Source organism: Aquarana catesbeiana, linkage group LG13 (genome assembly GCF_042186555.1).
Source record: "Aquarana catesbeiana isolate 2022-GZ linkage group LG13, ASM4218655v1, whole genome shotgun sequence".
NCBI classification, from domain to species: Eukaryota; Metazoa; Chordata; class Amphibia; order Anura; family Ranidae; genus Aquarana; species Aquarana catesbeiana.
Window position 1 is genome coordinate 7,750,704 of NC_133336.1, and position 24,385 is coordinate 7,775,088.

General features: G+C 41.0%; 1 protein-coding gene across 1 annotated transcript in view; it reads left to right on the plus strand.

Moving 5' to 3' along the window:
- The window catches only part of LOC141117581 (uncharacterized), a 1,161,887-nt gene that overhangs the window by 75,702 nt on the left and 1,061,800 nt on the right, over positions 1 to 24,385 (plus strand). Inside the window, exon 6 of the mRNA XM_073610493.1 lies at positions 10,626 to 10,922. Within this exon, the coding sequence (XP_073466594.1) occupies positions 10,626 to 10,922 (297 nt within the window). The remainder of the gene's footprint in view (positions 1 to 10,625; positions 10,923 to 24,385) is intronic.

Sequence of the window (24,385 nt, forward strand, 5' to 3'; positions counted from 1 at the left end):
AATGCCTTAATGCATTAAATGGATAATAGCCTCGATTTCAGGGCCCAAGATCAGTCAGGGTAGGAGAAGCTTGATGGAATGAAGTGTGTGTTGCCTCCAGCCCGGTATCCGGATCCACATGTAAAAATAAGTAAGCCTCCAATAGTGCACTACCAAAACTAACAAAGTTTATTGAATAAAAAAATCTGCTTACATAAAAGCAGTGGAAGACATGCCAAACATAGACCAAAAAACGGCATTCTACACCACCTCATACATCACTTCCGGACCAGGGTATCAACTTCCAGTTCGCGGTAATAACTTCCAGTTACGTTTTTGCATCCTTACGTCCTACACGTTACGTTACACCCTCATAACTTCCTCAGGGAATCGGATTGAATGGAACATCCATCCATTTATATCCATTTAGCAGGAAGTGACAAAAATACCATTTTGTTGAAGACCAAAGGCTAAATTAAATACTAACTGGAGCGGCCATTTCCTTTCTTTTAATAATAAATGGAGAATAGTGGAAAGACGTATATAAAAAACAGAAGGAATATTTAATAAATAAAACCATATACTCAGATATAATAGTATAAATATTCCGAGTTAAAGTATATAAATTACTTGCATCCAGCAACAAATCATTCTAATTAATGCCATCTTGTGGTGATTTGAAGGAATTAACTTTAAAATATAATAAAAGATGGGTCTTCTAATGGGATGCGCACCATTTTGTGGTAATTTGGAGGAATTACCTCCAGAAAATACCACATATTTAGACCAAAAGATAAAAATATATATATATATAAAATAAATCCTATATTTACAGTGGGGACGGAAAGTATTCAGACCCCTCTTAAATTTTTCACTCTTTGTTTTATTGCAGCCATTTGCTAAAATCATTTGAGTTCATTTTTTTCCTCATTAATGTACACACAGCACCCCATATTGACAAAAAAACACAGAATTATTGACATTTTTGCAGATTTATTAAAAGAGAAAAACTGAAATATCACATAGTCCTAAGTATTCAGACCCTTTGCTCTGACACTCATATATTTAACTCAGGTGCTGTCCATTTCTTTTCCATTTCCATCCCCAATGTATATAGAAAGATGTAACTACTGGTACCTCTATAAAATCATCGCCAGCCTAATTAAAACATATAAAAATAAGGATAAAACTACAATTAAAAAAATAAAATGGAAATAAGCTATTAAAAAGTATTCGTATATTGCACACTGGAAATCAAATATGAGGTTCACAATAATAAATTAATAATCGCTTATAAAACAATTTAAGTCAAAGTCAATGTTTAACCCATCAGGTGCCAGTCTTTTCATTTTATAAATCCACTTTGATTCTTTTTGACTAATAGTTCTAACTTTATGGTCACCTCTCCATGATTTGTAATATCTCTCTATACCCCAGAAAGTTAGTTCTGCTGGATCATTTTTATGGACTGTAGCAAAATGCCTCAATACACTGTGTTTTGGGAACCCTTTAATTATGTTTTGGACATGTTCTTTGACTCTAACTTTCAATGCCCTCTTGGTTCTCCCTACATACTGCAATTTGCACGAACATTATAGAACATAGACCACCCCCTCTGTATGGCAACTAATGAAATCCTTAATAGGGTATATATTACCTGTACTGGTAGCTTGAAATTTCTACTTTTTTCCTTGGAATTTTTTCGAATGTTGGCAAGAAAAGCAATATTTACAGGGAAAAAAAACCTTTACCACTAAAAAATAAAAATTGATTTTTTGAGGGAGGGTCCACTACATTTTTCACAATTAGGTCTCGTAGTGTAGTAGCTTTGTAAATGTCTATCTCCTTTCAGAATGTGCCAATGTTTCTTGAATATTTTTTCTATATCCTTATATTGGACATTACAATCAAGCACTAGAGCTGGTGCTTCTGTGAAGGATTGCGCTTTCTTCTCTCCATAGATCATTTGTCACCTATCCATAGATTGCACTGATTCAATTTGTTTCTCTACGAATTGTTGAGTGTAGCCCTTCCTGATGAATCTCTTACCAATAAAGTCAGCCTGGGTTCTATAGTCAGAAACTTTCGTACAGTTCTGCCTAATCCTTACTAGCTGACCTTTCGGGATATTGAACAACCAGGGTTTGTAGTGACAGATTGTAATCGGTAAGTAGCAATTAGTTTGTCACCTTCAATACTTTTTTCTAAATCCAGAAATTGTATATATTTCTCTTCAATTTTCCAGGAAAGTGTTATATTCCTATCATTTTGATTCAATTTACATAGGATTTTTTCCAGTGATTCTTTGCTTCTATTCCATACTATTATATATATATATATATCAAGGTATCCTGGATGATAAAACCGCCCTTCAAACAAACAAGGATTTGTGTATGTTCGGTTGGACACACATATATATATTGTTTATGCCCATGGGAATGGTATATATATATATATATATATATATATATATATATATCTATATCTATATATCATATATTGTTTATATCAATAAGGAATGGTTAATGTAGAATAAGGGAGGTTCTCCCCATGCAGACACAATTTTCGGGTTTATTTTATGAATAAGGGCAGATATTCAGTGCTTAGTAAGAGCGCGGTTCTTGTAGTTAGTACCAGATGTTAATGCATACTGTAAAGTGTGATGCTGCATTGAGCAAATTATTAAGATATAGATTATATCTGCACCAAAATTCACCATTTAAGGAATATGTTGAGATTTGTCAGTCCATAGTTTTGTGGGGCCCGATCCCTAGTGTGATGAGCTCCGGACATCTCGGTGAGATTAGCACAACGGGGACACGAGGTGTGCGCATGCATAATAGCCGCCTAATGGGTGTGAGCTAGAAACACATATAAGGGATGAGTGGCAACAGACACAGCCAATCCCATGATTAAGTCAACTCATGACGAAACATGTTGGGGGCGTGGCTGTGATACGTGACGCATAGCGCTGTAAGCCACACTGAAGGAGAGGAGAATCGAGTACACGGAGGAACGGAGGACAGTCAAGGGAGGGGTGAGATTGGAAGCTCGGCACCAGTACACCTCGGGTCCGCCGTGACCGCTAGTTACATTTGGTATTCACTGAGTTTGAAGTTGATGTGAACTGCACTTTACTTTGGCTGGTTTTTATCTTTTAAAATGTGAGTGTATTGATATAAGATTGCAGTGGTTTTAATAAATGTGTTATATTGGTTTACACTATTGGAGCACTTTATTTTTTTTCATGTGGACCTTATCTATAACATTCACTGTGGGACATCGATTGATCCAATTACCCTTGAGTGTGGTAAATAAGCGATTACCGCCTTGCATGAAATTGCTGGCAATTCAAATCGGTGAGTGTATTTCTTGAGGTAGTGGATTCACTGATCACGGGGGTTGAGGTGGAAGACACACGGAGTCACCTTTGCTTGTTCATCAAGATTTCAAAACTTTTTTTTGGACACTTTATTTATATTTTGTCACGATTTTTTTGGACTGATTTTTTTGTCGAAAATGTATGGACTTACATTTTGCACTATGGAATTGTTTATTTACAGCATGGAGTGAAGTGATTGCACATATTATTTCACTAGATTTGCTTTTATTTATCTGTTTGAGTGATCTGTTTGTGGTAATATTAGATCTTACGTTGGTGCACAGAGCACATTAAGATGTTCACACCACTATTGTGTTAGAGACACCTGGGCACTATATATGTTTAGAGCTCCTCTTATTGTATCCTATGTGTCTATAGGAGGATTGTGGGAGTTGTAGACATATAGGATTTAATATTCAGTGTATGCATTCCATACTATTATTATATCATCAATAAACCTTTTGTATAGTCCTAGTTCACAGGGTGAATTCTTAGAAACCGCCTCTTCCTCCCATTGAGCTATAAAAGCATTGGCAAAACTCGGGGCAAATTTAGCTCCCATAGCGATTCCAGTGGCTTGCTTATAGTATGCCTGGTCATGCCAAAATTAGTTATTTTTAAGAGAACACTCAATGCATTTTATAAGGAACTTCCTCTGCATGCATTTTAAGTTACTATATTTTCTCAAAACCCACTTCGTGGCTTTGCATGCTTGATGATGTTTGATAATTGTGTACAGGGATGAAACATCCACTGTTGCCAGTAGAGTTCTTCCTTCTAAGACTGGTGGTGATACCAATAACTGTAAAACATGCTTGGTATCCTTAAGATAGGACGTGGTACGTTGAATGGCAGGTTGAATAAAATTATCAATATGCTGACCCATTATTGAAGTCAATGAGTTAATCCCATTGACAATGGATCTCCCTGGTGGATTTTCTCTATCTTTGTGTATTTTAGGAATGGTATAGATCACTGGGATTCTATACGAGTCTGGAACGAGGTATCTGGCTTCCTTGGTGTTCAATGTATCTTTCACTCCCAAATGTACAATCTGCTCTAGTAGTTTTTTACATTGCATTGTTGGGTTTCCCAGTAGCTTGATGTATGTGGTGGAGTCTTTAAGTTGGCGCTTAATTTCTTCTTGATATTTTTGTTTGGTTTGAAGCACGACTCCTCCACCTTTGTCCGCCGGTCTGATTACTATATATTTTCTGGCAACCAGGGAACGTATACCTTTTTTAATATGTATTGGGTCATTGCCTTTCTTAATCTTTAATTCATCCAGGTCTTGCAGTACAAGGTTCTTAAAAACTTCAATGTGCTGGTTATCTTAAACCTGAGAGTTAAAGAGAGATCTATTCCGTAATACATATTAAAAACGGTATACGGTCCATGGTTGCCAGAAAAGATATAGTAATCAGACGGGCGGACAAAGGTGGAGGAGTCGTGCTTCAAACTAAACAAAGATATCAAGAAGAAATTAAGTGCCAACTTCAAGACTCCACCACATACATCAAACTACTGGGAAACAAAACAATGCAATGTAAAAAACTACTAGAGCAGATTGTACATTTGGGAGTGAAGAAAGATATATTGAACACCAAGGAAGCCGATACCTTGTTCCAGACTCGTGTAGAATCCCAGTGATCTATACCATTCCTAAAATACACAAAGATGGGGAAAATCCACCAGGGAGACCCATTGTCAATGGGATTAACTCATTGACTTCAAGAATGGGTCAGTATATTGATAATTTTATTCAACCTGCCATTCAATGTACCACATCCTATCTTAAGGATACTAAGCATGTTTTACAGTTATTGGAATCACCACCAGTCTTAGAAGGAAGAACTCTACTGGCAACAGTGGATGTTTCATCCCTGTACACAATTATCAAACATCATCAAGCATGCAAAGCCACAAAGTGGGTTTTGAGAAAATATAGTATTTTAAAATTATGCAGAGGAAGTTCCTTATAAAATGCATCGAGTTTTCTCTTAAAAATAGCAATTTTTGGCATGACCAGGCATACTATAAGCAAGCCACTGGAATCGCTATGGGAGCTAAATTTGCCCCGAGTGTTGCCAATGCTTTTATGGCTCAATGGGAGGAAGAGGCGGTTTATAAGAATTCACTCTGTGAACTAGGACTATACAAAAGGTTCATTGATGATATAATAATAGTATGGAATGGAAGCAAAGAATCACTGGAAAAATTCCTATGTAAATTGAATCAAAATGATAGGAATATAACACTTACCTGGAAAATTGAAGAGAAATATATACAATTTCTGGATTTAGAAATAAGTACTGAAGGTGACAAACTAATCACAAAAACACATTTCAAAGATATAGCAAGAAATAGCTACTTACCAATTACAATCTGTCACTACAAACCTTGGTTGTTCAATATCTCGAAAGGTCAGCTAGTAAGGATTAGGCAGGACATCTGGAAGGGGGCGTGTCTGACTGAGCAACAGGGAGGACGTGTGGGAGCTGAGCTCCGTATGGGCAGATTGAATCCACCGCCATCCGTGCCCTTTTCCACCTCACCGCGGCTCCATCTCGGCGGCAGCAGTATCTGACTACCCCTGGTGACCTATCCAAAGACTTTTTAGGGTTTTTGAATACGCTGCATAGCCTCAGGCCTACAGCCAGCTCTGAGCCTCGGGCATGCGCCACCATATTGGGGCCTGCAGTGCGCTCGGGGCCTACCGTTCTTCATTCTCCCAGATCGGTGGACGTGTGGGAGCCCGGTTTTGAAACCCTAACCGGGAAATCATCCGCGGCCACAGTGACTTTATTTACTGGAGTCTGTCCGCCCGGCGATCCCTTCCTTCATCACCGGCCTCCGACGGCCCGTCGCCATCTTGCAGCCTTCCGCTGCGGCCTCCTCTGCTTTACAGAAGAGGTGAGTAACAAGGCGTTCGCCTGTTCACCCCTTAGCCGGCCTCTATAAAGTTGGGACACTTTCACCTCGCCAAGGCCCCCAAATTTTGATCTAGGCTAGCCGCTCTGGGACTGGTCAATTCAGAACTCTCCAGGCCGGCTCCTACCACCAGGAAAACCCGCGGCTTCGGCCTACCCCTGGAAGGCGACGGCCATCTTGGTACTCCTAGTTGGTAAAAAAGCTGGAGTAGTATGGCGCTGCCCTTATGGAGACAAAATTTTTTTTCCTTGTAGTGAATGTATTGCCTAGTGTCCTTATAGAATTGCTTCTAAAACCTGTATGTGTTCAAAAATTGAATAAAACTGTGGCTGGTGGCGAATATTTCTATTAGAAGTGAAAATACAACAACTGGTGCTCCAATTGTTCAACAAAGGTGCATTGTGCCCTTTAAATTAAGTAATAAAGTAGTTATGAATATGGATACAATATCATCTAGGTGGAAAGTGTTATAAAGAAAAAAAAAAAAAGAAAAACAGGAATAGTATGGTGCTGCCCTTATGGAGACAAAAAAACAAAAACAAAAAAAAACAAAAACAAAAAAAAAACTTTCTTTATAATGACTTTATAAAGTGTGTGTGCCAAAAATGAATAAATATGTGACTGGTGCCAAGTTCTTACTGTTAAAAGTACAATTGCAACCTAAGGTGCTTCAATTCAACAAAAGTGCATAGTGCAGCATTTCTAAAGTGACCAGTGTTAAATCATGCAAATCCATACAACATTGTGCAAATTATCCATCATAAATAGTGACTCTTGTGCTGTGACCAGTATTAGTTGGATAGGAAAATTTCCATTTATGAAAAAACAAGTTCTTTTTGGAGTATTTTGTAGTGTTCAATCTTTGAGGGTCAAATATCTGTAGGAAAGCTTCTTATCCAGGTTCTGGTTTCTTTAATTAGTGCCTTGTCTGCATGCTCTGACAATGCTTGCACTCACCGGATTCTCCTTTCCCCTGCAGGGGTATGCATGGTCACAGTGTCTGCCACTGTGTAGCAATCAAGGATATCCCCCAAAATTTCAAATGAACAAATCAAGCATGGCAAAAGTTAGCGAATTCCCTTTGTTAGAGGTGCTGCAAGACATTCGTAACCCGCCCTACGCACGTTTCTTCATCAGACTTCTACTGGGGCGTTCATCTTGCTGTACCTCCATACTACTCCAGCTTTTTTACAAATTTCTAATACTTTCCACTTAGGTGGTATTGTATGTGTAGAGGCAGCAGCCATATCCATAACTAAAACATTCAATTCATTGCGCGGATTTACCCCATACACCTACTATTGGTACTCCTAGTGCCTCCTATCTCACTCTGTGCCACTACATTTTTCATGCTGCTTTTGCTCCTCTAGTTTTATGATCCAGCTACTTCTCCTGGCCTTGTCTTGTAGTTGATGAAGTGAATTTATTATTGCTGGCTTGAAAATCTTCACAAATAATAACAGTTTATTGGAGTATGCATGGCACTGATTATATGTGAGTGAAGTGTGTCCCATACAGCTATCGGCCTTATAGTTCCAGTAATGCCCGCCAAGACGCCTAAACCCCGCTCCGCTCCTGGTAAACGTTCGGGCAAGAGCACATTGTCCCTTCCAGTCTCTGCAGGCTCCATTCAGAATTACTTAGCTAACGCACGTGGTGACCAGGCTAGAACCTCGAGACCAAGTGCTTCTCCCTCATCTCATGCTGCTTCTGTGAGGGAGAGCTCTCCTGCCTCCTCATACTGCTCGGATCTTATGGATGACCCTGGATCCCCCGCTGGTTCTGAAATGACTACGCTGATGAGTGGTCTTAAAAAAGAACTGGCAGGTATGTTTCACAGTTTGGAAAAATCCATTAAAAAAGAGATCACTGCTGTCAAAACTGATATGTCACACCTTCTGGTCAGAGTGGAGGAAACAGTGCAACGGCAGGACTCCCACGCTCTAGCCATAAAAGAATTACAGGAAACTGTTATTCAGCTAGCATTTGCTCACTGGGCCACTCTATACAAGCTCGAGGACCTCGAGAATCGTAATCATTGAAATAATATACGTATCAGAGGTTTACCTGAGGCAACTGGAGATAACGACCTCGAACCATCAATACGAGGCATTTTCAATACCATTTTGGGTAACACTGTCACTGATCCGCTGCACTTTGATCGAGTACATCGAGCTCTAAGACCCCGTAATGCTAATTCAGACCAACCCAGGGATGTCATTTGTCGCCTGCATTACTTCGAGGATAAAAACGCCATCATGACGAAGATGCGGAGCAGGCCTAATATAGACTTTGATGGGGCAATCATCACCATATTCCCAGACCTATCCAAGGACACTTTGGATCGCCGCAGAGCCCTAAAACCACTTCTTGATCAACTTTGCTCGGATGGGATCACGTACAGATGGGGTTTCCCAGCCTGCCTGATTGCCACAAAGAATAGACGCTCCCATACGCTAAGGTTCCCGGAGGAACTTTCAACCTTCTTGCAAGATCTTAACCTTTCATCCTTGGAGCTTCCAGGCTGGCAGGACCCAATTCCCAAATTTTCGAACCCAGTAGATCCACCCTGGAGAAAAACCCCCTCAAAGAAAAGACGTACCTCACTCCCAGGCTCTACACAGAAACATGGTTGAATTGAGCATTTTTTCATCCAACCCCAATCTACAGGTGTAGATATACAATCTTCTACTGTTTACTTTGTTAAAGTCAAGATTCGACTACAGTTCTCTCCACTATTATCTTCCTTTACTTGGCTGTCATCGACCTGATATCGAACTGACCACTGTTTAATTTTTCCTTTTTCTTTTGATTTTTCTTGTTGCTGTACCAGTGTGGTCTAAACATGTGTAGCCTTGCAGGATCCATTTTATTTAAGTTGATCTTGTTCTTGTTTGCATAACCTTCTTATTTTACTGGAACTCATTATTCACTTATAGTTATAAGTTATTTGTTTTTCACAGGCCGTGTGCTGTCGGAGCGCACTTCTCATATTGTTCTTCCTTTACAGCATAACCCTGTCCCCCTATCCTTCTGGGGATGGTGAGTGCAAGTGGCCTTAAAGATGTTTCATTCAATCCCTGTTCAGGGATTTGGATGGCCGCTCCTTCTCTCTTTCCCCAATGGGATCACTGCAGATTTCTGCGTGTTGTTCATATGTCTCCCACAAGTTCAGTAATTTATGTATATGATTTCTTTACATGTTTTCTATCTTTTACTTTTCTCTCTCTTTCCTACCGATCAACCCTCTTCCCCCCCCCCATCCTCTCTTCCCCTCCTGTTGGCATGCTTGGAAGTATAAGCTAAGGGATCCCACTTTGCTATTACAATGGCTACGTTGAAGATTTCATCATACAATGTCAGGGGTCTTAATGTCGCCGCCAAACGGCACCAAATTTTTCGCGAACTAAAGCAAATCTCATGTTCCATTGCCTTTCTTCAAGAAACGCATTTAACCCATACAACGCCTGTTAAATTGACTTCACCCCATTTTCCGCAATGGTATTACAGCTTATCAGATACTAACAAAGCTAAGGGAGTGGCCATTGGGTGTAGCAGAAATGTATCCTTTCGTTTATCTGACATGTTAGTAGATGACCACGGCCGCTATCTTTTCCTCAGGGGTTTTATAGGTAATACCCAATGTACCATTGCAAATGTGCATTGTCCAAACCAAAACTAGCCTACTTTTCTTTCACAAACCTTAACCAAACTATCACATTTCGCCAAGGTCACCCGCTATCTTAGCGGGTGACATTAAAATGCCTCTAGACCCAACAATGGACACATCCCAAGGCCGTTCTAATATTTCATTCAAGCGCCTGAAATTTGTCAAAAAAAGGCTTTTAGACCTTCAACTAATGGATGTCTGGCGCCTCCTCCATCCCAAGGAGAGGGACTACTCATATTTCTCTTCAACACACCAATCATATTCCAGAATAGACAATATATTCCTTGATCACTTCCACCTTCCTCTCTTACAGTCAGCCCACATTGGTATTGCATCTACATCAGACCACGCACCTGTTTTAATGACGTTGACCATGACTTCCTTAACTCGCCGTACTAATAACTGGAAACTCAATGATTCCCTTCTCTCTAATGAAGCTGAGGTTTCCATGTTGAACTCATATTTGTTACAATACTTTAAAGAAAACAAACCCTCTGACACCTCTCCCTCTATTGTATGGGAAGCTCATAAGGCTACTATTAGGGGCCGCCTCATTAAACTTTCAACAGGTGAGCTCGCTCATGCAACTCCAGACATTGCTAAAGCCTTTAGAGAGTTCTATGCGGACCTCTATAATGTCAAAAATGATCTATCCTCTCTCAGAAAGAGAGGCGAAGCCGCATGCTCTCCTACTTAAAAGAAGCCAACTTACACAAATTACCCATGTCCGTCCTTAGAGAAATGGAAGAAGATTTTACGGTTGAGGAATTTCTGGCCACTTTGAAATCTTCCCCATCCGGTAAAGCACCCGGACCTGATGGGTTCACTATTTTATACTACAAAACATTTAGCGATACTTTGATCCCCCGTCTCACTGCCTATGCAAACTCAGTCTCTCACACTCCTCAGGCTTACGCCCAGAATCCCTTTCGACTCACATTACCATCATTCCTAAACCCGGTAAGGATTCCACCCTCTGTAATAGTTTTAGGCCGATATCACTAATAAATACTGATATTAAATTATTCGCCAAAGTAATGGCAAATCGCCTGCTCCCTCTACTACCTAGTTGGATCTCTGCGGACCAATCAGGTTTCATACCTAATAGAGAAGCAAAAGATAACTCTCTTAGAGCGATCTCCCTGATCCAGTATGTTCAAAGATGTGCCCAGCCCACCCTACTGCTTTCCACTGACACTGAAAAGGCTTTTGATAGGGTGGACTGGGACTATCTTAAGTTGACCCTATGACATTTTGGATTGGGACCTAAAATGTACCATGGTATTTCATCTCTCTATTCCAATCCCACAGCACAAATTCGTATTAATGGGACGTTGAGTGACCCTTTCACCCTACATAATGGTACCAGACAGGGTTGCCCCCTGTCCCCTCTTCTATTTGCTATTACCTTAGAACCCTTTCTAGCCTCAATTAGGAATAATGTTACTATCCATGGCATACAAATAGGCAACAGCTCCCACAAATACTCAGCTTATGCTGACGACATACTATTCTTTATTCAACAGCCACGCATTTCAATACCTAACTTAATGTCGGCATTTTCCACCTTTCAATCAATCTCTAACTTCAAAATTAATTTATCCAAATCAGAAATTTTAAACGTTAACATCCCCAAGTCCGAGGTGCTTTCCCTAAAACCTTTTCCCTTTAAATGGGAACCCAAATGTATGAAATATCTGGGTATCTACCTCACCTCTGATCCCCACTCTCTCTTTCGGTATAATTATATCCCCCTGCTAAACAGGATTAGGGATGACCTACGAAAATGGTCCAGCTTATCACATACCTGGTTTTGGAAAGTAAACATCATTAAAATGAATATACTACCCCGCATTCTCTTTATTTTTCAAATGCTTCCACTGGGTATACCTGTGGGGTTCTTTACCATCTTGCAAAGCTTAATCTCTCGCATTATCTGGAAGGACAGTCATCCCAGGATATTGAGAGAGCTATTATTTCGCTCCAAATGTTCTGGGGGTCTTGCACTTCCTAATGTGAAGGCATACTATCAAGAGGTTGTATTATCCAGACTAGCTGACTGGAAATATGCTTTTAACTCAAAATTGTGGGTACAACTTGAATACTTTTTGAGTGGTGTAGATCTTTCACTAGTTCCCTGGATACCCAAGTCCTATAGGAATCTTGCTCGTAATACTTCAATACTCACCATATCCTCATTAGATATATGGGACGCCCTATATAAGAAATTCTTATGGGGGTATGACTCTCCTTTAATGCCTCTCCTCAACCACAAGTATTTTCTACCAGGTTTATTAGACCCAGGTTTTAAGTCATGGGGTTCAGAAGAACCTCTCCTATTACATCATGTCCTCCGTGGCAATACACTCAAACCATTACAGGTGATCCTTGACCATAAACCTATTACATTTCTTGACAAATGGAGATTCCACCAACTACAACGCTTTTTAAGCTCCTTTCCCCATCCGCTTAGAGGCCTACAAGATTTAAATAGCATAGAAGAGATATTTCACCCGAAAGACCCCCCCTACATAGTATTTCTCTTTTCTACAAAGCTCTTATTGCTCTTCAAAATCCCACCTATCCTCCTTTCCTGGCTAAATGGGAAATAGATCTGGGATCCCCTCTCACAGACAAACATAAGGACAAGGTCCTACAATTAGCACACACCTCTTCCCTTGCCTCAAAAATGGCAGAGGTCAACTATAAATTACTCACCAGGTGGCATTACACTCCTGCTAGACTACACCAAATGTTCCCCGCCAGTTCCCCATTATGCTGGAGGAACTGTGGGAACGAAGCTACTCATGCGCATATTTGGTGGTTTTGCCCGCTCATTCGACTTTTTTGGACTGCCGTTTGTGATCTGATTGTACAGATTTCCGATGTCAAATTACCTACTGATCCATGGACTATTCTCTTCCATGCTACTAAAGTCCCCATAGGCTCATACAAACGTTCACTCATTCCCCACCTATTAAACACCGCCAAAGCTTTAATTCCTACTCTATGGGGCCAACCAACTATAAAAACCTGGCTACAAAAAGTGGATGAAGTTCATCTCATGGAGAATTAACCCACAACATTAAAGGTTCTTCCAAGAAGCATTCGTTAACATGGGCACCATGGGTGAAATTCCAGTCCACTTCCTCCTATAAGGACATTATAAAGCAAACCCCTTGAGCCTATCATTTAAGTATTGCTATTTATATACTACTATCTCAAGATTTTTCAATATGCTGACAGGCATGCCAACAACCCCCCCCCTCCCTCCCCTCCCTTCCCCCCACACCTTAATCCACAACCTATCTATCTTCTCTTCTCCTCTGTCTTTCTTCTTTCCAATATATAAATATTTTCCTTATTCTCCTCATTTTTTCTACTCCTTTTCTTTCAGCTTTCACTTCAAATTAAAGCAATATTTTCTCTTTTTTTCTACTTTTCTTCGTTGTTGATATGATTAATTTATTCGTTTAGAAAGCAACCTCTGTCTACTTTGTTAGTACATTCGCTTACATTCTCCCTTTCATATTTCCAGAGATAATTATTTGTTTCCTGACAAAAGTTGTTATTTGTGAGCTTTGATACTGATATTGTTTTTCCACTAATAAGGCGTACACACGGTCGGACTTTGTTCGGACATTCCGACAACAAAATCCTAGGATTTTTTCCGACAGATGTTGGCTCAAACTTTTTTTGTCTACACATGGTCGCACAAAGTTGTCGGAATTTCCGATCGACAACCACGCGGTCACGTACACCACGTACGACGAGACTAGAAAAGGCCGCTTCAGAACCAAGCGCGGCACCCTTTGGGCTCCTTTTGCTAATCTCGTGTTAGTAAAAGTTTGGTGAGAGACGATTCGCGCTTTTTCAGACTCGTGGCTTTCAGATCGTGTTCTGCCGTTCAGTTTGTGCTTGTGGGTTTGTATCTGCTCTTCAGTGCGTGCAAGCAAGTTCCGCGTGACTTTAAGTAGTCATTGTATTCTTGTTCATTCGTTACTGTTTTTCAGGTCGCTCTTCACAGGCCTTGCTGTTCTTCAGTGCGTTCTGTTACTTCGTTCTGAGCAGCCGACCGTTTTCTAGCCATGTTGCATATGCGTACTCCTCGTAGAGTTCGTGCTGTGCGGGGGCTTGGTGTTGGGGTCCTGACCTTGACACAAGTCCAGTCCATGAACAGGGTGGGGAGGAGTTCATGAACCAAGAATTGGTTGCTTCAGCGTGACCAGTTCTCTCATATGCCTTTGCTCCGTGAGATCCGTGAGAATAATCCTGATGATTTCAGGAACTTTCTCAGGATGACGGACCCTGTGTTTCACCGTTTGTTGGCTTCGCTGACCCCCTATATCAGCAGGCAGGATACCTGCATGAGGCAAGCCATCACTCCGGAGCAGAGGTTGGTCGCTACCCTGCGGTATTTGGCGACAGGGAGAAGCCTGCAGGACTTGAAGTTCTCAACAGGCATCCCCCCCAGGCTCTGGGGATCATTATCCCAGAGACCTGTTCTGCCATCATCCAGGTCCTGCAGAAGGAGTATATGAAGGTAAGATTTTTATCCTTTTATATCACATTTTATTGTATATGTTTGATAATATATTGTATTTCTTTCCTCATTCCCTAATTACCATGATTGTAATATGCTGTGAATGTCCCCTTTGTCCTCATGCATGCTGGATTTTTATGTAATTATTATTTTAGGTCCTTCATACATATTTGCCCTTCACTTACCTCCCCAGCATGGTATCTCCTGGCCCTATATTCACCTACCTCATGTAGTCACTTAACTACATTTACTGTATTTTATCTGCTCCATAGTAGTGCTTTACCCCAAACACCCCCTAAAATGTTTGGAAATGTTATTTTTGATTTAAATTCAGGCACAGTGCCAGAGGCTTTTTTTTGGTGGTGTCCCCAAATCATTTTTAGTAACCCTCTCTCCCCCAACTGCTAAGTCAGCTGATCCCAATTCTCTATCCTCAATCATCTATCTGCTGACTTTGCCAAACCCATACACACTATACCCATCTCTTTACTGGTCAGATTTATGGATGAATTCCCCAAAGCATGTAGTGCAAGGGTCTGCCTGTATACTTTCCAATCTTACTGTTTAAAGTTTTTGTATCCTATTATTATCTTGATAGGTAATAGCAGAATGTCCAAATGTCCTCAAATGTGTACAGTATGTATTTATATCTTTGTATTATGACACTTCTTACCTGTCCAGTGGTCTGCCAATAGTGTAACTAAGGAGGGGCTGTTCCAAGTAATACCCATTATTTATGCATTCATATCTCAATGAAGTGAAGAGGGTTACCTGTCCAAGAGTTCCCCCCCTATAATGTTAGAAATGGCCCATGATAAGGGGGGGAGGGGGAATATGATAGGTGTACCTTATACTTTGGCCTTGTTAAATTCCCCTTACTAAATGCTATCTGGAGGTTGCCCCATAATGTTTGTGTATAATCTGCTTGCCATGTTTCTGTGAAAAAATAGTAATGTTTATTGTTTTTTCCTCAACAGTTTCCTTCCACGCCACAGGAATGGCAGACTGTGGCCTCCCACTTTGCCCAGCGGTGGGACTTTCCTAACTGCGGAGGGGCAATTGATGGGAAACACGTCCACATTGTCCCACCACCCAACTCGGGGTCGTACTATTATAATTACAAGGGGTTCAATAGTATTGTGATGTTGGCGGTGGTGTCGGCTAATTATGAGTTCCTGTATGTGGACGTGGGGAAGAATGGCCGGATGTCCGATGGTGGAGTCATCGCCCAGACGGAGTTTTACAGGCGTCTCCAGAATGGCAGCTTGGACTTGCCAGCTCCAGAGGACAATGTTGAAGGACTCCCATTTGTGTTCATTGCTGATAAAGTGTTTGCGCTGGGGGACCACCTGATGCGGCCATTCCCAATGAGGACCCTCACCCCGGAACAGAGGGTTTTTAATTACCAGCTGGCCAGAGCCCGAAGAGTGGTGGAGAACACATTTGGAATCCTGGCCAGCCGGTTCCGCCTATTTATGACACCCATCCATATGGCGGAGTATAAACTAAACCATATTATACTTGCATGCTGTGTTCTCCATAACTTTTAAAGAAAACATTCGGCCAACTATGCTGGCTCAGTTGAGCCTGAGGCCGGAATGATACATCAAACCACACTGACGGCGCTTGAAAGCGGACGTCCTGGCTTGCCCTCCCTGAGTGCCCGTGATGTCCGGTTACGCTACCTGGAGTTCTTTGTGGGTAGGGGGGCTATCAATATGCCAGCAAATCTGTGAAGCCTTTTTATAATAAAACAAAAAAAGAAAATCTTTGTGGACATTTACTGCTTGTGTTTGTTTTAGCTGACCCTGACAGAAATGTGTTGAGTCCCTAAAATGTCCTTATTGTGTAACCTTATTATTATACAAAGCACTGTTGGCCGTTATTTACTAAATGCAAAAACACATTTCACTACAAGTGCACTTGCAACTGCACTGAACCTGCACTTGTAGTGCAAAGTGGATTTGCCCTTAGGAAATAACCCCCATTTTCGCAGAAAACAGCAATTACATCACCCCAAAAGTGTTGTAGTGTTGAGACAATAATCCACACATTCTTGATTAACCAACTTTTTTATACCTGCACAATCACATGTGCATTTACCAAAGGTTTTTAAAACAAACCAACATGTTTGTTGTATAACAATTTTTGGAGTAGCATTATCAAAAATAGAAATGTCCATTTAAGATAAAACAGGCCTGTGTAAAACCAACAAGAAAGCCAAAAAACTTGAACTTACAAAGTTCACATTAGGTAAAACCTGAAGGCTATATCAGACATCAGTATTTAGGAACTGGGTTTGATATAGCGTTCAGATGGGGGGAAATCACCCCTGGAAAAGCCAAATTTGGAAGATGCACACCAATTTACGAATGTCAACATGTGCTATCTGCCATCACGGGGGGGTTAAGGGACGTGTTTTGGGGGAGCAAGCCCTTCCTCACCGCTACTTTATAATTGAGGAAGGGGTTGCACCCCCAAAAGGCGTCCATTGATCTCCCGTGATGGCAGATAGCACATGTTGGCACACTGTGTGCATCCTCCAAATTTGGCTTTTCTAAACATTGCAAAAAGATTTAAAAGATTGGACCACAATAAAAAAAGTGATTTTGTGGGGTTTTAAATTCGCCCCAAAACATCAATGATGTTATTATTTTTTTGAATCACATCATTTATTTTTTGCTGGATGTTTTGCAATTGGACATTACACCCCATGATCTCCCCGATCAGGATCTGGGCACTTTCGGATGTAAATGGATCTCGATCCCTAACATCACGATCACCTAAAAAGAGAGAAACAAAACAAAAACAGGTCTCAAAAATCTGCCACCATCCATCTCTTACCTGAGCCTGTGGTCGCACACACTCACCTGTTGTGGTGCCAATTTCCACCACATCTTCTTCTTCCTCCTGCTCTTCTTGGGTTGGTGGTATTTCCCCTTCTTCCATAGGTGGGGGGTCTGTGGTCTCCGCGGATGAGGGGTGTCCTCCGAGTCTTTTATCCCCTATGTAAAACAAAAATGTTATACTTAGCACACAGATATTTGATGGCAGAACTATAAATAGGAAACATTGCTTGGAAGTGGGGTACAATTGTCTATTTTAGCCGAGTTCCAAGATGTATTTTTTTTATTGCCCTTTGTCAAGCTGCAATACTTGACCTGTTTAGTACAAGCTTCACAGATGGAGACCCCCCTATAGTATACACTGGAGCACCTGTGTGGCCCCCTACTAAAAATGGTGTTCTTGTGTCCCACACTAGTGCTCCAGTGTCCAGATGTGAAAACAGCTGCTCAGTGTCCTCTCCTTATACACAATCTAGTTTGCATTTCATTAGAGTAACAAACCCATTTACACAAACAAATATTTGGCATCCAAGTAGGCCCAAAAAAAAGTGGGAAAATGCATATGGCCTAAACAATGGTGTTTTAGAGGCCGAAAGAAAAATGTTTGATACGAACGAATAATGGACCCATGAACATTAAAGTTGCCCTTTTAAACGTTACAATTAAGAAAAGCATATGGAGCAGCACGAATGGAATAAAGACAGAAAGAATAGGAACACAGCACAACTACTTACTTTTTTGCAGCACTCACCGGATCTTTCGGTACTGCTCTGGCTCTCTTAATTTGAGGTCTGACCACCGCTTCCTGAGCTGATCTTTCGATCGTCGGACCCCGAAATTCCTGTGAATACTTTTGACCACTTTCACCATGATCTTTGCCTTTCTCATATTGGGGTTGGGGTAAGGCCCATACTTTCCGTCATAGTCGGCCTTCTTCAGGATAAGGAAACAAAATGAGTGTAGCGCTAAAAGGGAGGGGGATAAAAGTATATATGGCTTAAGAACTGGCAGTTCAAAGTTTGAATGCTGACAAAAACATCTTTAGAGAGAATTTGAAAGATGAGATATAAAGTCCTCTGGAACAAATTTTTGACCGTGGTACAAATCCTCTGTGGAGAGAGCCCACACACCACCAATGATAATAAGGAGGCTTACCAGACTTGGTGGACCCGACAAGGCATACGCCAGGTGGGGTCAAACAGGCTTGGGTGGTGCTGGGCTGGAACGGATGCTGAAGAGCAGGGATGGTGGAATGACTTCCACGTGACTGTGTTCCTTGGACGTGGTCGGGCTCAGAGGTCGTGGCACTCAAATCCGTGTTGGGATGTATAGAGGAAGGAAAGGATGGGCCAAATAGTGTAAATCCGTATTGATTAAAAATGTATTAAAATAATAGTATACACTTACATGGAAAATGTCTAAAGAACAGCGCTGTGAAGGAATGGCGACAGTGGGGTCCTACCCGACGCATTTCGTCTGCATAGACATCATCTGGGGGGATGACGTCTGAGCATGCGTGGCACTTTGTGCGTCGAAACAGGCCACACACGGTCGGAATTGACGCGATCGGATTTTGTTGTCGGAAAATTTTATCTCCTGCTCTCCAACTTTGTGTGTCGGAAAATCCGATAGAAAATGTCCGACAACGCGCTCCGATCGGACATTTTCCATCGGAAAATCCGACCGTGTGTACGGGGCATAAGAATGTATCTTTATGGCGGTATATATATATATCTTTGCTAGGTTTGTCTTTAATAAAAACTTATTAAACAACAAAAAAAAAGTAAGGTTTAGGCAGAACTGTACGAAAGTTTCTGACTATAGAACCCAGGCTGACTTTATTGGCAAGAGATTCATCAGGAAGGGCTACACTCAACAATTCGTAGAGAAACAAATTGAATCAGTGCAATCTATGGATAGGCGAAAAATGATCTATGGAGAGAAGAAAGCACAATCCCTCCCAGAAGCACCAGCTCTAGTGCTTGATTATAATGTCCAATATAAGGGTATAGAAAAAATATTCGAGAAACATTTGCACATTCTGAAAGGAGATAGATATTTACCGGATAAACCAGTCATTATATATTGACGGGCTACTACACTACGAGACCTAATTGTGAAAAATTTTGTGGACCCTCTCTCAAAAAATCAATTTTCATTTTTTAGTGGTAAAGGTTTTTTCCCTGTAAATATTGCTTTACTTGCCAACATTCAAAAAAATTCCAAGGAAAAAAGAAGGAATTTTTAAGATACCAGTACAGGCATTTTGCTACAGTCCATAAAAATGATCCAGCAGAACTAACTTTCTGTGGTATAGAGAGATATAACAAATCATGGAGAGGTGACCATTAAGTTAGAACTATTAGTCAAAATACTCGAAGTGGATTTATAAAATGAAAAGACTGGCACCTGATGGGTTAAACATCGACTTTGACTTAAATTGTTTTATAAGCGATTATTAATTTATTATTGTGATTCTCATATTTGATTTCTGGTGTGCAAAATACGAATACTTTTTAATAGCTTATTTCCATTTTTTTTTAAATTTTAGCTTTATCCTTATTTTTATACATTTTGATTAGGCTGGTGACGGTTTTATAGAGGTATTGGTAGTTACATCTTTATATATATATATATATATATATATATATATATATATATATATATATATATATATATATATATATATATATATATATATATATATATATATATATATATATATATATATATATATATTTTTTTTTTATCTATTGGTCTAAATATGTGGTATTTTCTGGAGGTAATTCCTCCAAATTACCACAAGATAGTGTGTATCCCATCTTTTATTATATTTTAAAGTTAATTCCTCCAGATCACCACAAAATGGCATTAATCAGAATGATTTGTTGATGGATGCAAGTAATTTATATACTTTAACTCGGAATATTTATACTATTATATCCGAGTATATGGTTTTATTTATTAAATATTCCTTCTGTTTTTAATATACGTCTTTCTACTATTCTCCATTTATTATTAAACTAAAGGAAGTGGCCGCTCCAGTTAGTATTTAATTTAGCTTTTGGTCTTCAACAAAATGGTGTTTTTGTCACTTCCTGCTAAATGGATATAAATGGATGGATGTTCCATCCAATCCGGTTCCCTGAGGAAGTCACAAAGGTGTGACGTAACGCGTAGGGCGTAAGGACGCAAAAACGTAACCGGAAATTATTACCGCGAACCGGAAGTTGATACTGCTGACTGGAAGTGATGTATGAGGTGGCGTAGAATGCCGTTTTTTGGTCTGTGTTTGGCAAGCAGATTTTTTTATTCAATAAACTTTGTTAGCTTTGGTAGTGCACTATTGGAGGCTTGCTTATTTTTACATATGGATCCAGATACCAGGCTGGAGGCAACACACACTTCATTTCGTCAAGCTTTTCCTACCCTGACTGATCTTGGGTTAAGGCATTTACTTACTGTATGCCCATGAGTTAAGAGTTCTGAGAGCACATTGAGTGGGTGTTGTCATCATCTGAACTACAGTCAACATGTTATGTGTTCTTCTATTCTACTGTGAAGATTTTTGAACTTTTTACACATTGGAGTTTTTTAGCTGATTTCTTAAACTTTTTACACTTTTTCAACTTTTTTGCACATTGGAGTTACTTATAGAGTAGCTTGTGAATTTTACACTATATATATTTTGATGTTTCACTGTTTTTGAGGTTTTTTTACTAGCTTGATGATTCTAGCAGCACGTGGATTAGTTAGTTTGCATTATCACCAGTGATATCATCATTGTATTTGATCATCTAGATGGTTATCACTATTGTTTGATCATTATTATCATGGTTTTTAGTCACTGAGGTCATGCGCAAGATCACATATAATTTTTTATATTAATATCACTGAGGCGGCCCCCTTCTTCACCGCTCCTCTCTTGACCAACGGAAGCTTCAAAACTATGTTTTCCACAAGACCTACCAGAGTCAAGAAAGGCGGTACATAAACTCCTCTTTAAGGTGTCCTCAGGAGATTTCTTCTTCTGCTCCCTCTGTGGGGACGGGATGAATTCTAAGACTTTCCCCTTGTAAAGGTGGTCAGAGGGTTGCCAACCAATAGTGAGCCTTCTTCTTAATACCACATATTCTCGGGTCCTTTTGCAGGGTCTGAACAATGAGGGAACCTATGCGCCACAAGTTTGCGGAGCCAAGAGAAGCAGACTCCTCAGGGTCACCGAGGATTACAGTATCTGGAACTGCCTTCTCCCAGCCACGCACTACTCCCAAGGGTTCTGGGAATGAAAAACCATCTGTTAAGGGTTGAAGTATGTCTTTCTCTGTTTCAATACCTCCAAAACTACCAGAATCCTCCTTCTCCCCCTCCTCCTCCCTTTCCTCTTGTGTGTTCTGTGGTGTAGAAACAATGGTGTCTGCATAAAGTTGGCCTTGAGAGGAAAGGAAGTCCTCCTCTTCCTCCCGCTGCTTTGCCTCGAGTGCCCTGTCCATAATTCCACGGAGTCTACTCCAGCAGGAACACAACAGGGATTGTGTCACTGATACATGCATTCTCACGGCTCACCACCCTTGTTGCTGCTTCAAATGGTGACAGTACAGTGCATGCATCCTTTATCAGCAGTCATTGGTGTGGGGAAAAAAGCAAAGGCAGCCTGAGCCTGTCGTTGTGCCATGCTCGTACAGGTACTTATTGACGGCCATCTGCATGTGCAGCCGCTGCAGCATTGCCAAAGTTGAGTTCCACCTGGTGGGCATGTCACAAATCAGGCGAATTTATGGTCAGGTGGAATTCCCGCTGAATTTCAGCCAACCAAGCACTAGCTGTGTATGACTGCATGAAATGGCTTAAGCCTCTTCTGGCCTGCTTTAGCAGATCTTCCAACCCTGGGTACCTATTTAAGAAATGCTGCACCACCAAACAGGCATGGCACATGTGTCAACTTTCCCTGTCTAAGGGCAACAGGAGGTTTGTGCCATTATTGTGCACCACCATTTCTGGCTCCAGCTGGTGTGGCGTGAACCACCTCTGGGTTTGCCCCTGCAGAGCTGAAAAAATCCCTGCTCCGGTGTGGCTCCTGTCCCCTACACAGAAAAGCTGAAGCACTGCATGGCACCTTTTAGCCTGACTCATTGAATAGCCAGTTGAATGCTTAGGGGTACTTGTGGTTCATAGGACAATTCAGCAGAGGAGGGCATGGAGGAGGAGGAGGATAAGAGGGTGGAGCTGACAAATCTTGCATCATCACCACCAGCTTTATGGAGACATGGCAGCAAAAACATCTGCAGCACTGAGCCCTCTCCTGCATCCTTCCAAACTGTTAGGAGTTACCCAGTGTGCTGTGAACAAAATATATCGTTCCTGACCATGCTTGCTGGATCACATGTCAACAGTAATGTGGACTTTGTTGCTGACTGCCTTGCCCAACGATACCACAACATTGCCTTCCACTTGATGGTACAGAGCTGGAATGGCCTGGAATGTGCAAAAAAATAGTGACTGAGAACCTGCCTGTTTGGATTAAGTTCACCTGCTGGTGGCACTATCCTGTTCTGGGCTGTTTGATGCAGCTCCAATATCCACCAGCAGGTGTCTTCAAGGAGCCTGCAGGCTGGGGTAATCAGGCAAATTAGTGTTCAGCTGATGGGAGGGGGGGGTACTTAAGGCTTCTCCTCCCTTCCCCCTGGCACATCACAATTCTGGTCCCTTCCTTGCTGCCTGTTGTTCATGCTTAGCCTGATCCAGTCTGCTCCCCTCTGCCTTGTTCCTGTCTTGCTCCCTGCTCCTGTATCCAGTCATGATTCCCCTCCTTGTATACCTGAATTACCTGTATCTTGTATATAGTTGTATTTACTCTTTAGTTTAGTTCTTTAGTATATAGACAGTTGGGTTAATTTGAGAATTACGGCGTCATTACGTGGGAGTAATGACGCCGATGCGTCGAGGCCAGGGCCCGCCCCGTCAGTGATGGGGCGGGTGGCGGGTAATGGACTGGACGCATCGCAACCCCGGGAAAGGACCAGATGGATCCCGACACCAACTGCATCCAGAGAGCAGCAAACAGGAAGCGTAAATGGTCAAAAGGACCAAAAATATAAAATATAAATGCTGTGAATGCAAAAAAAAAGAAAAATAAAGGGAAGGGCAAAATGAATAAGCAAGCCATGTGAAGGCTAGTGGTCTCTGCCCTGATTGAAACAATGATTAGCAGAGAAAGTGACATAGTAGCCACAAAATCTTGCAATGAAGTCATTTAGCAAGAGAGTGTGGATGGAATAAACTGTAGTCCTAGATATTAATCTGGTATAATTAAGGGGCAATCAGAGAATAAAAGAGTAGAAAATGGGAGACAAGTTGGGTAGATAAAAGGATAAATAAAAACAAAAATGAAGAGCAGCTTTAGCCCTGAATTAAATCAGTTTATATTATCTGACTAAAGAGAAAACAAATAAACCCAATAAAGAAAGAAAAAAGAAATAAGGGACAAAAAACAAACAACAAAGAGGGACAACTTTAGCCCTGAATTGAATCAGTATTTGCCTGACTAAAGGGGGAAAATGACGACACAAATTTTCAGCCCTGAATTGAATCAGTATTAGTTTAGCCAAAAAGGGAAATAACAAAAACAAAGAAAACAAATGGGATAAGCTAACGGTATCAATAGCTGTGTTAGTATAACTCTTGCACTGAAGTAAGTCAGTAAGCGAGAGGGGGACCATCGGTCTCTATAACATGAAAGATACCAAGGGGAAAGGGAAGACAACAAAGTGAAACAAAAATAAGGGATTAGTAATGTAACAGTGTGAGGAATGGATAGGATGGGAACTGGGTAGGTATGGCATAAGAAGGGTGAATGAGGTTGGAAGGTATGGGTTTTATAGGTGGATTATCAGGTCACAGGGAACAGGTGCCTGCCACCCTGGTAATTATATGTCAAATTGGGGTTGTGACCTGTCCACTCATTTTGTGTGAATGCACCAACATGTCTCCATCCCATAATGTGCAAAAAAAAAAAAAAATTGGAGGATGGGGGC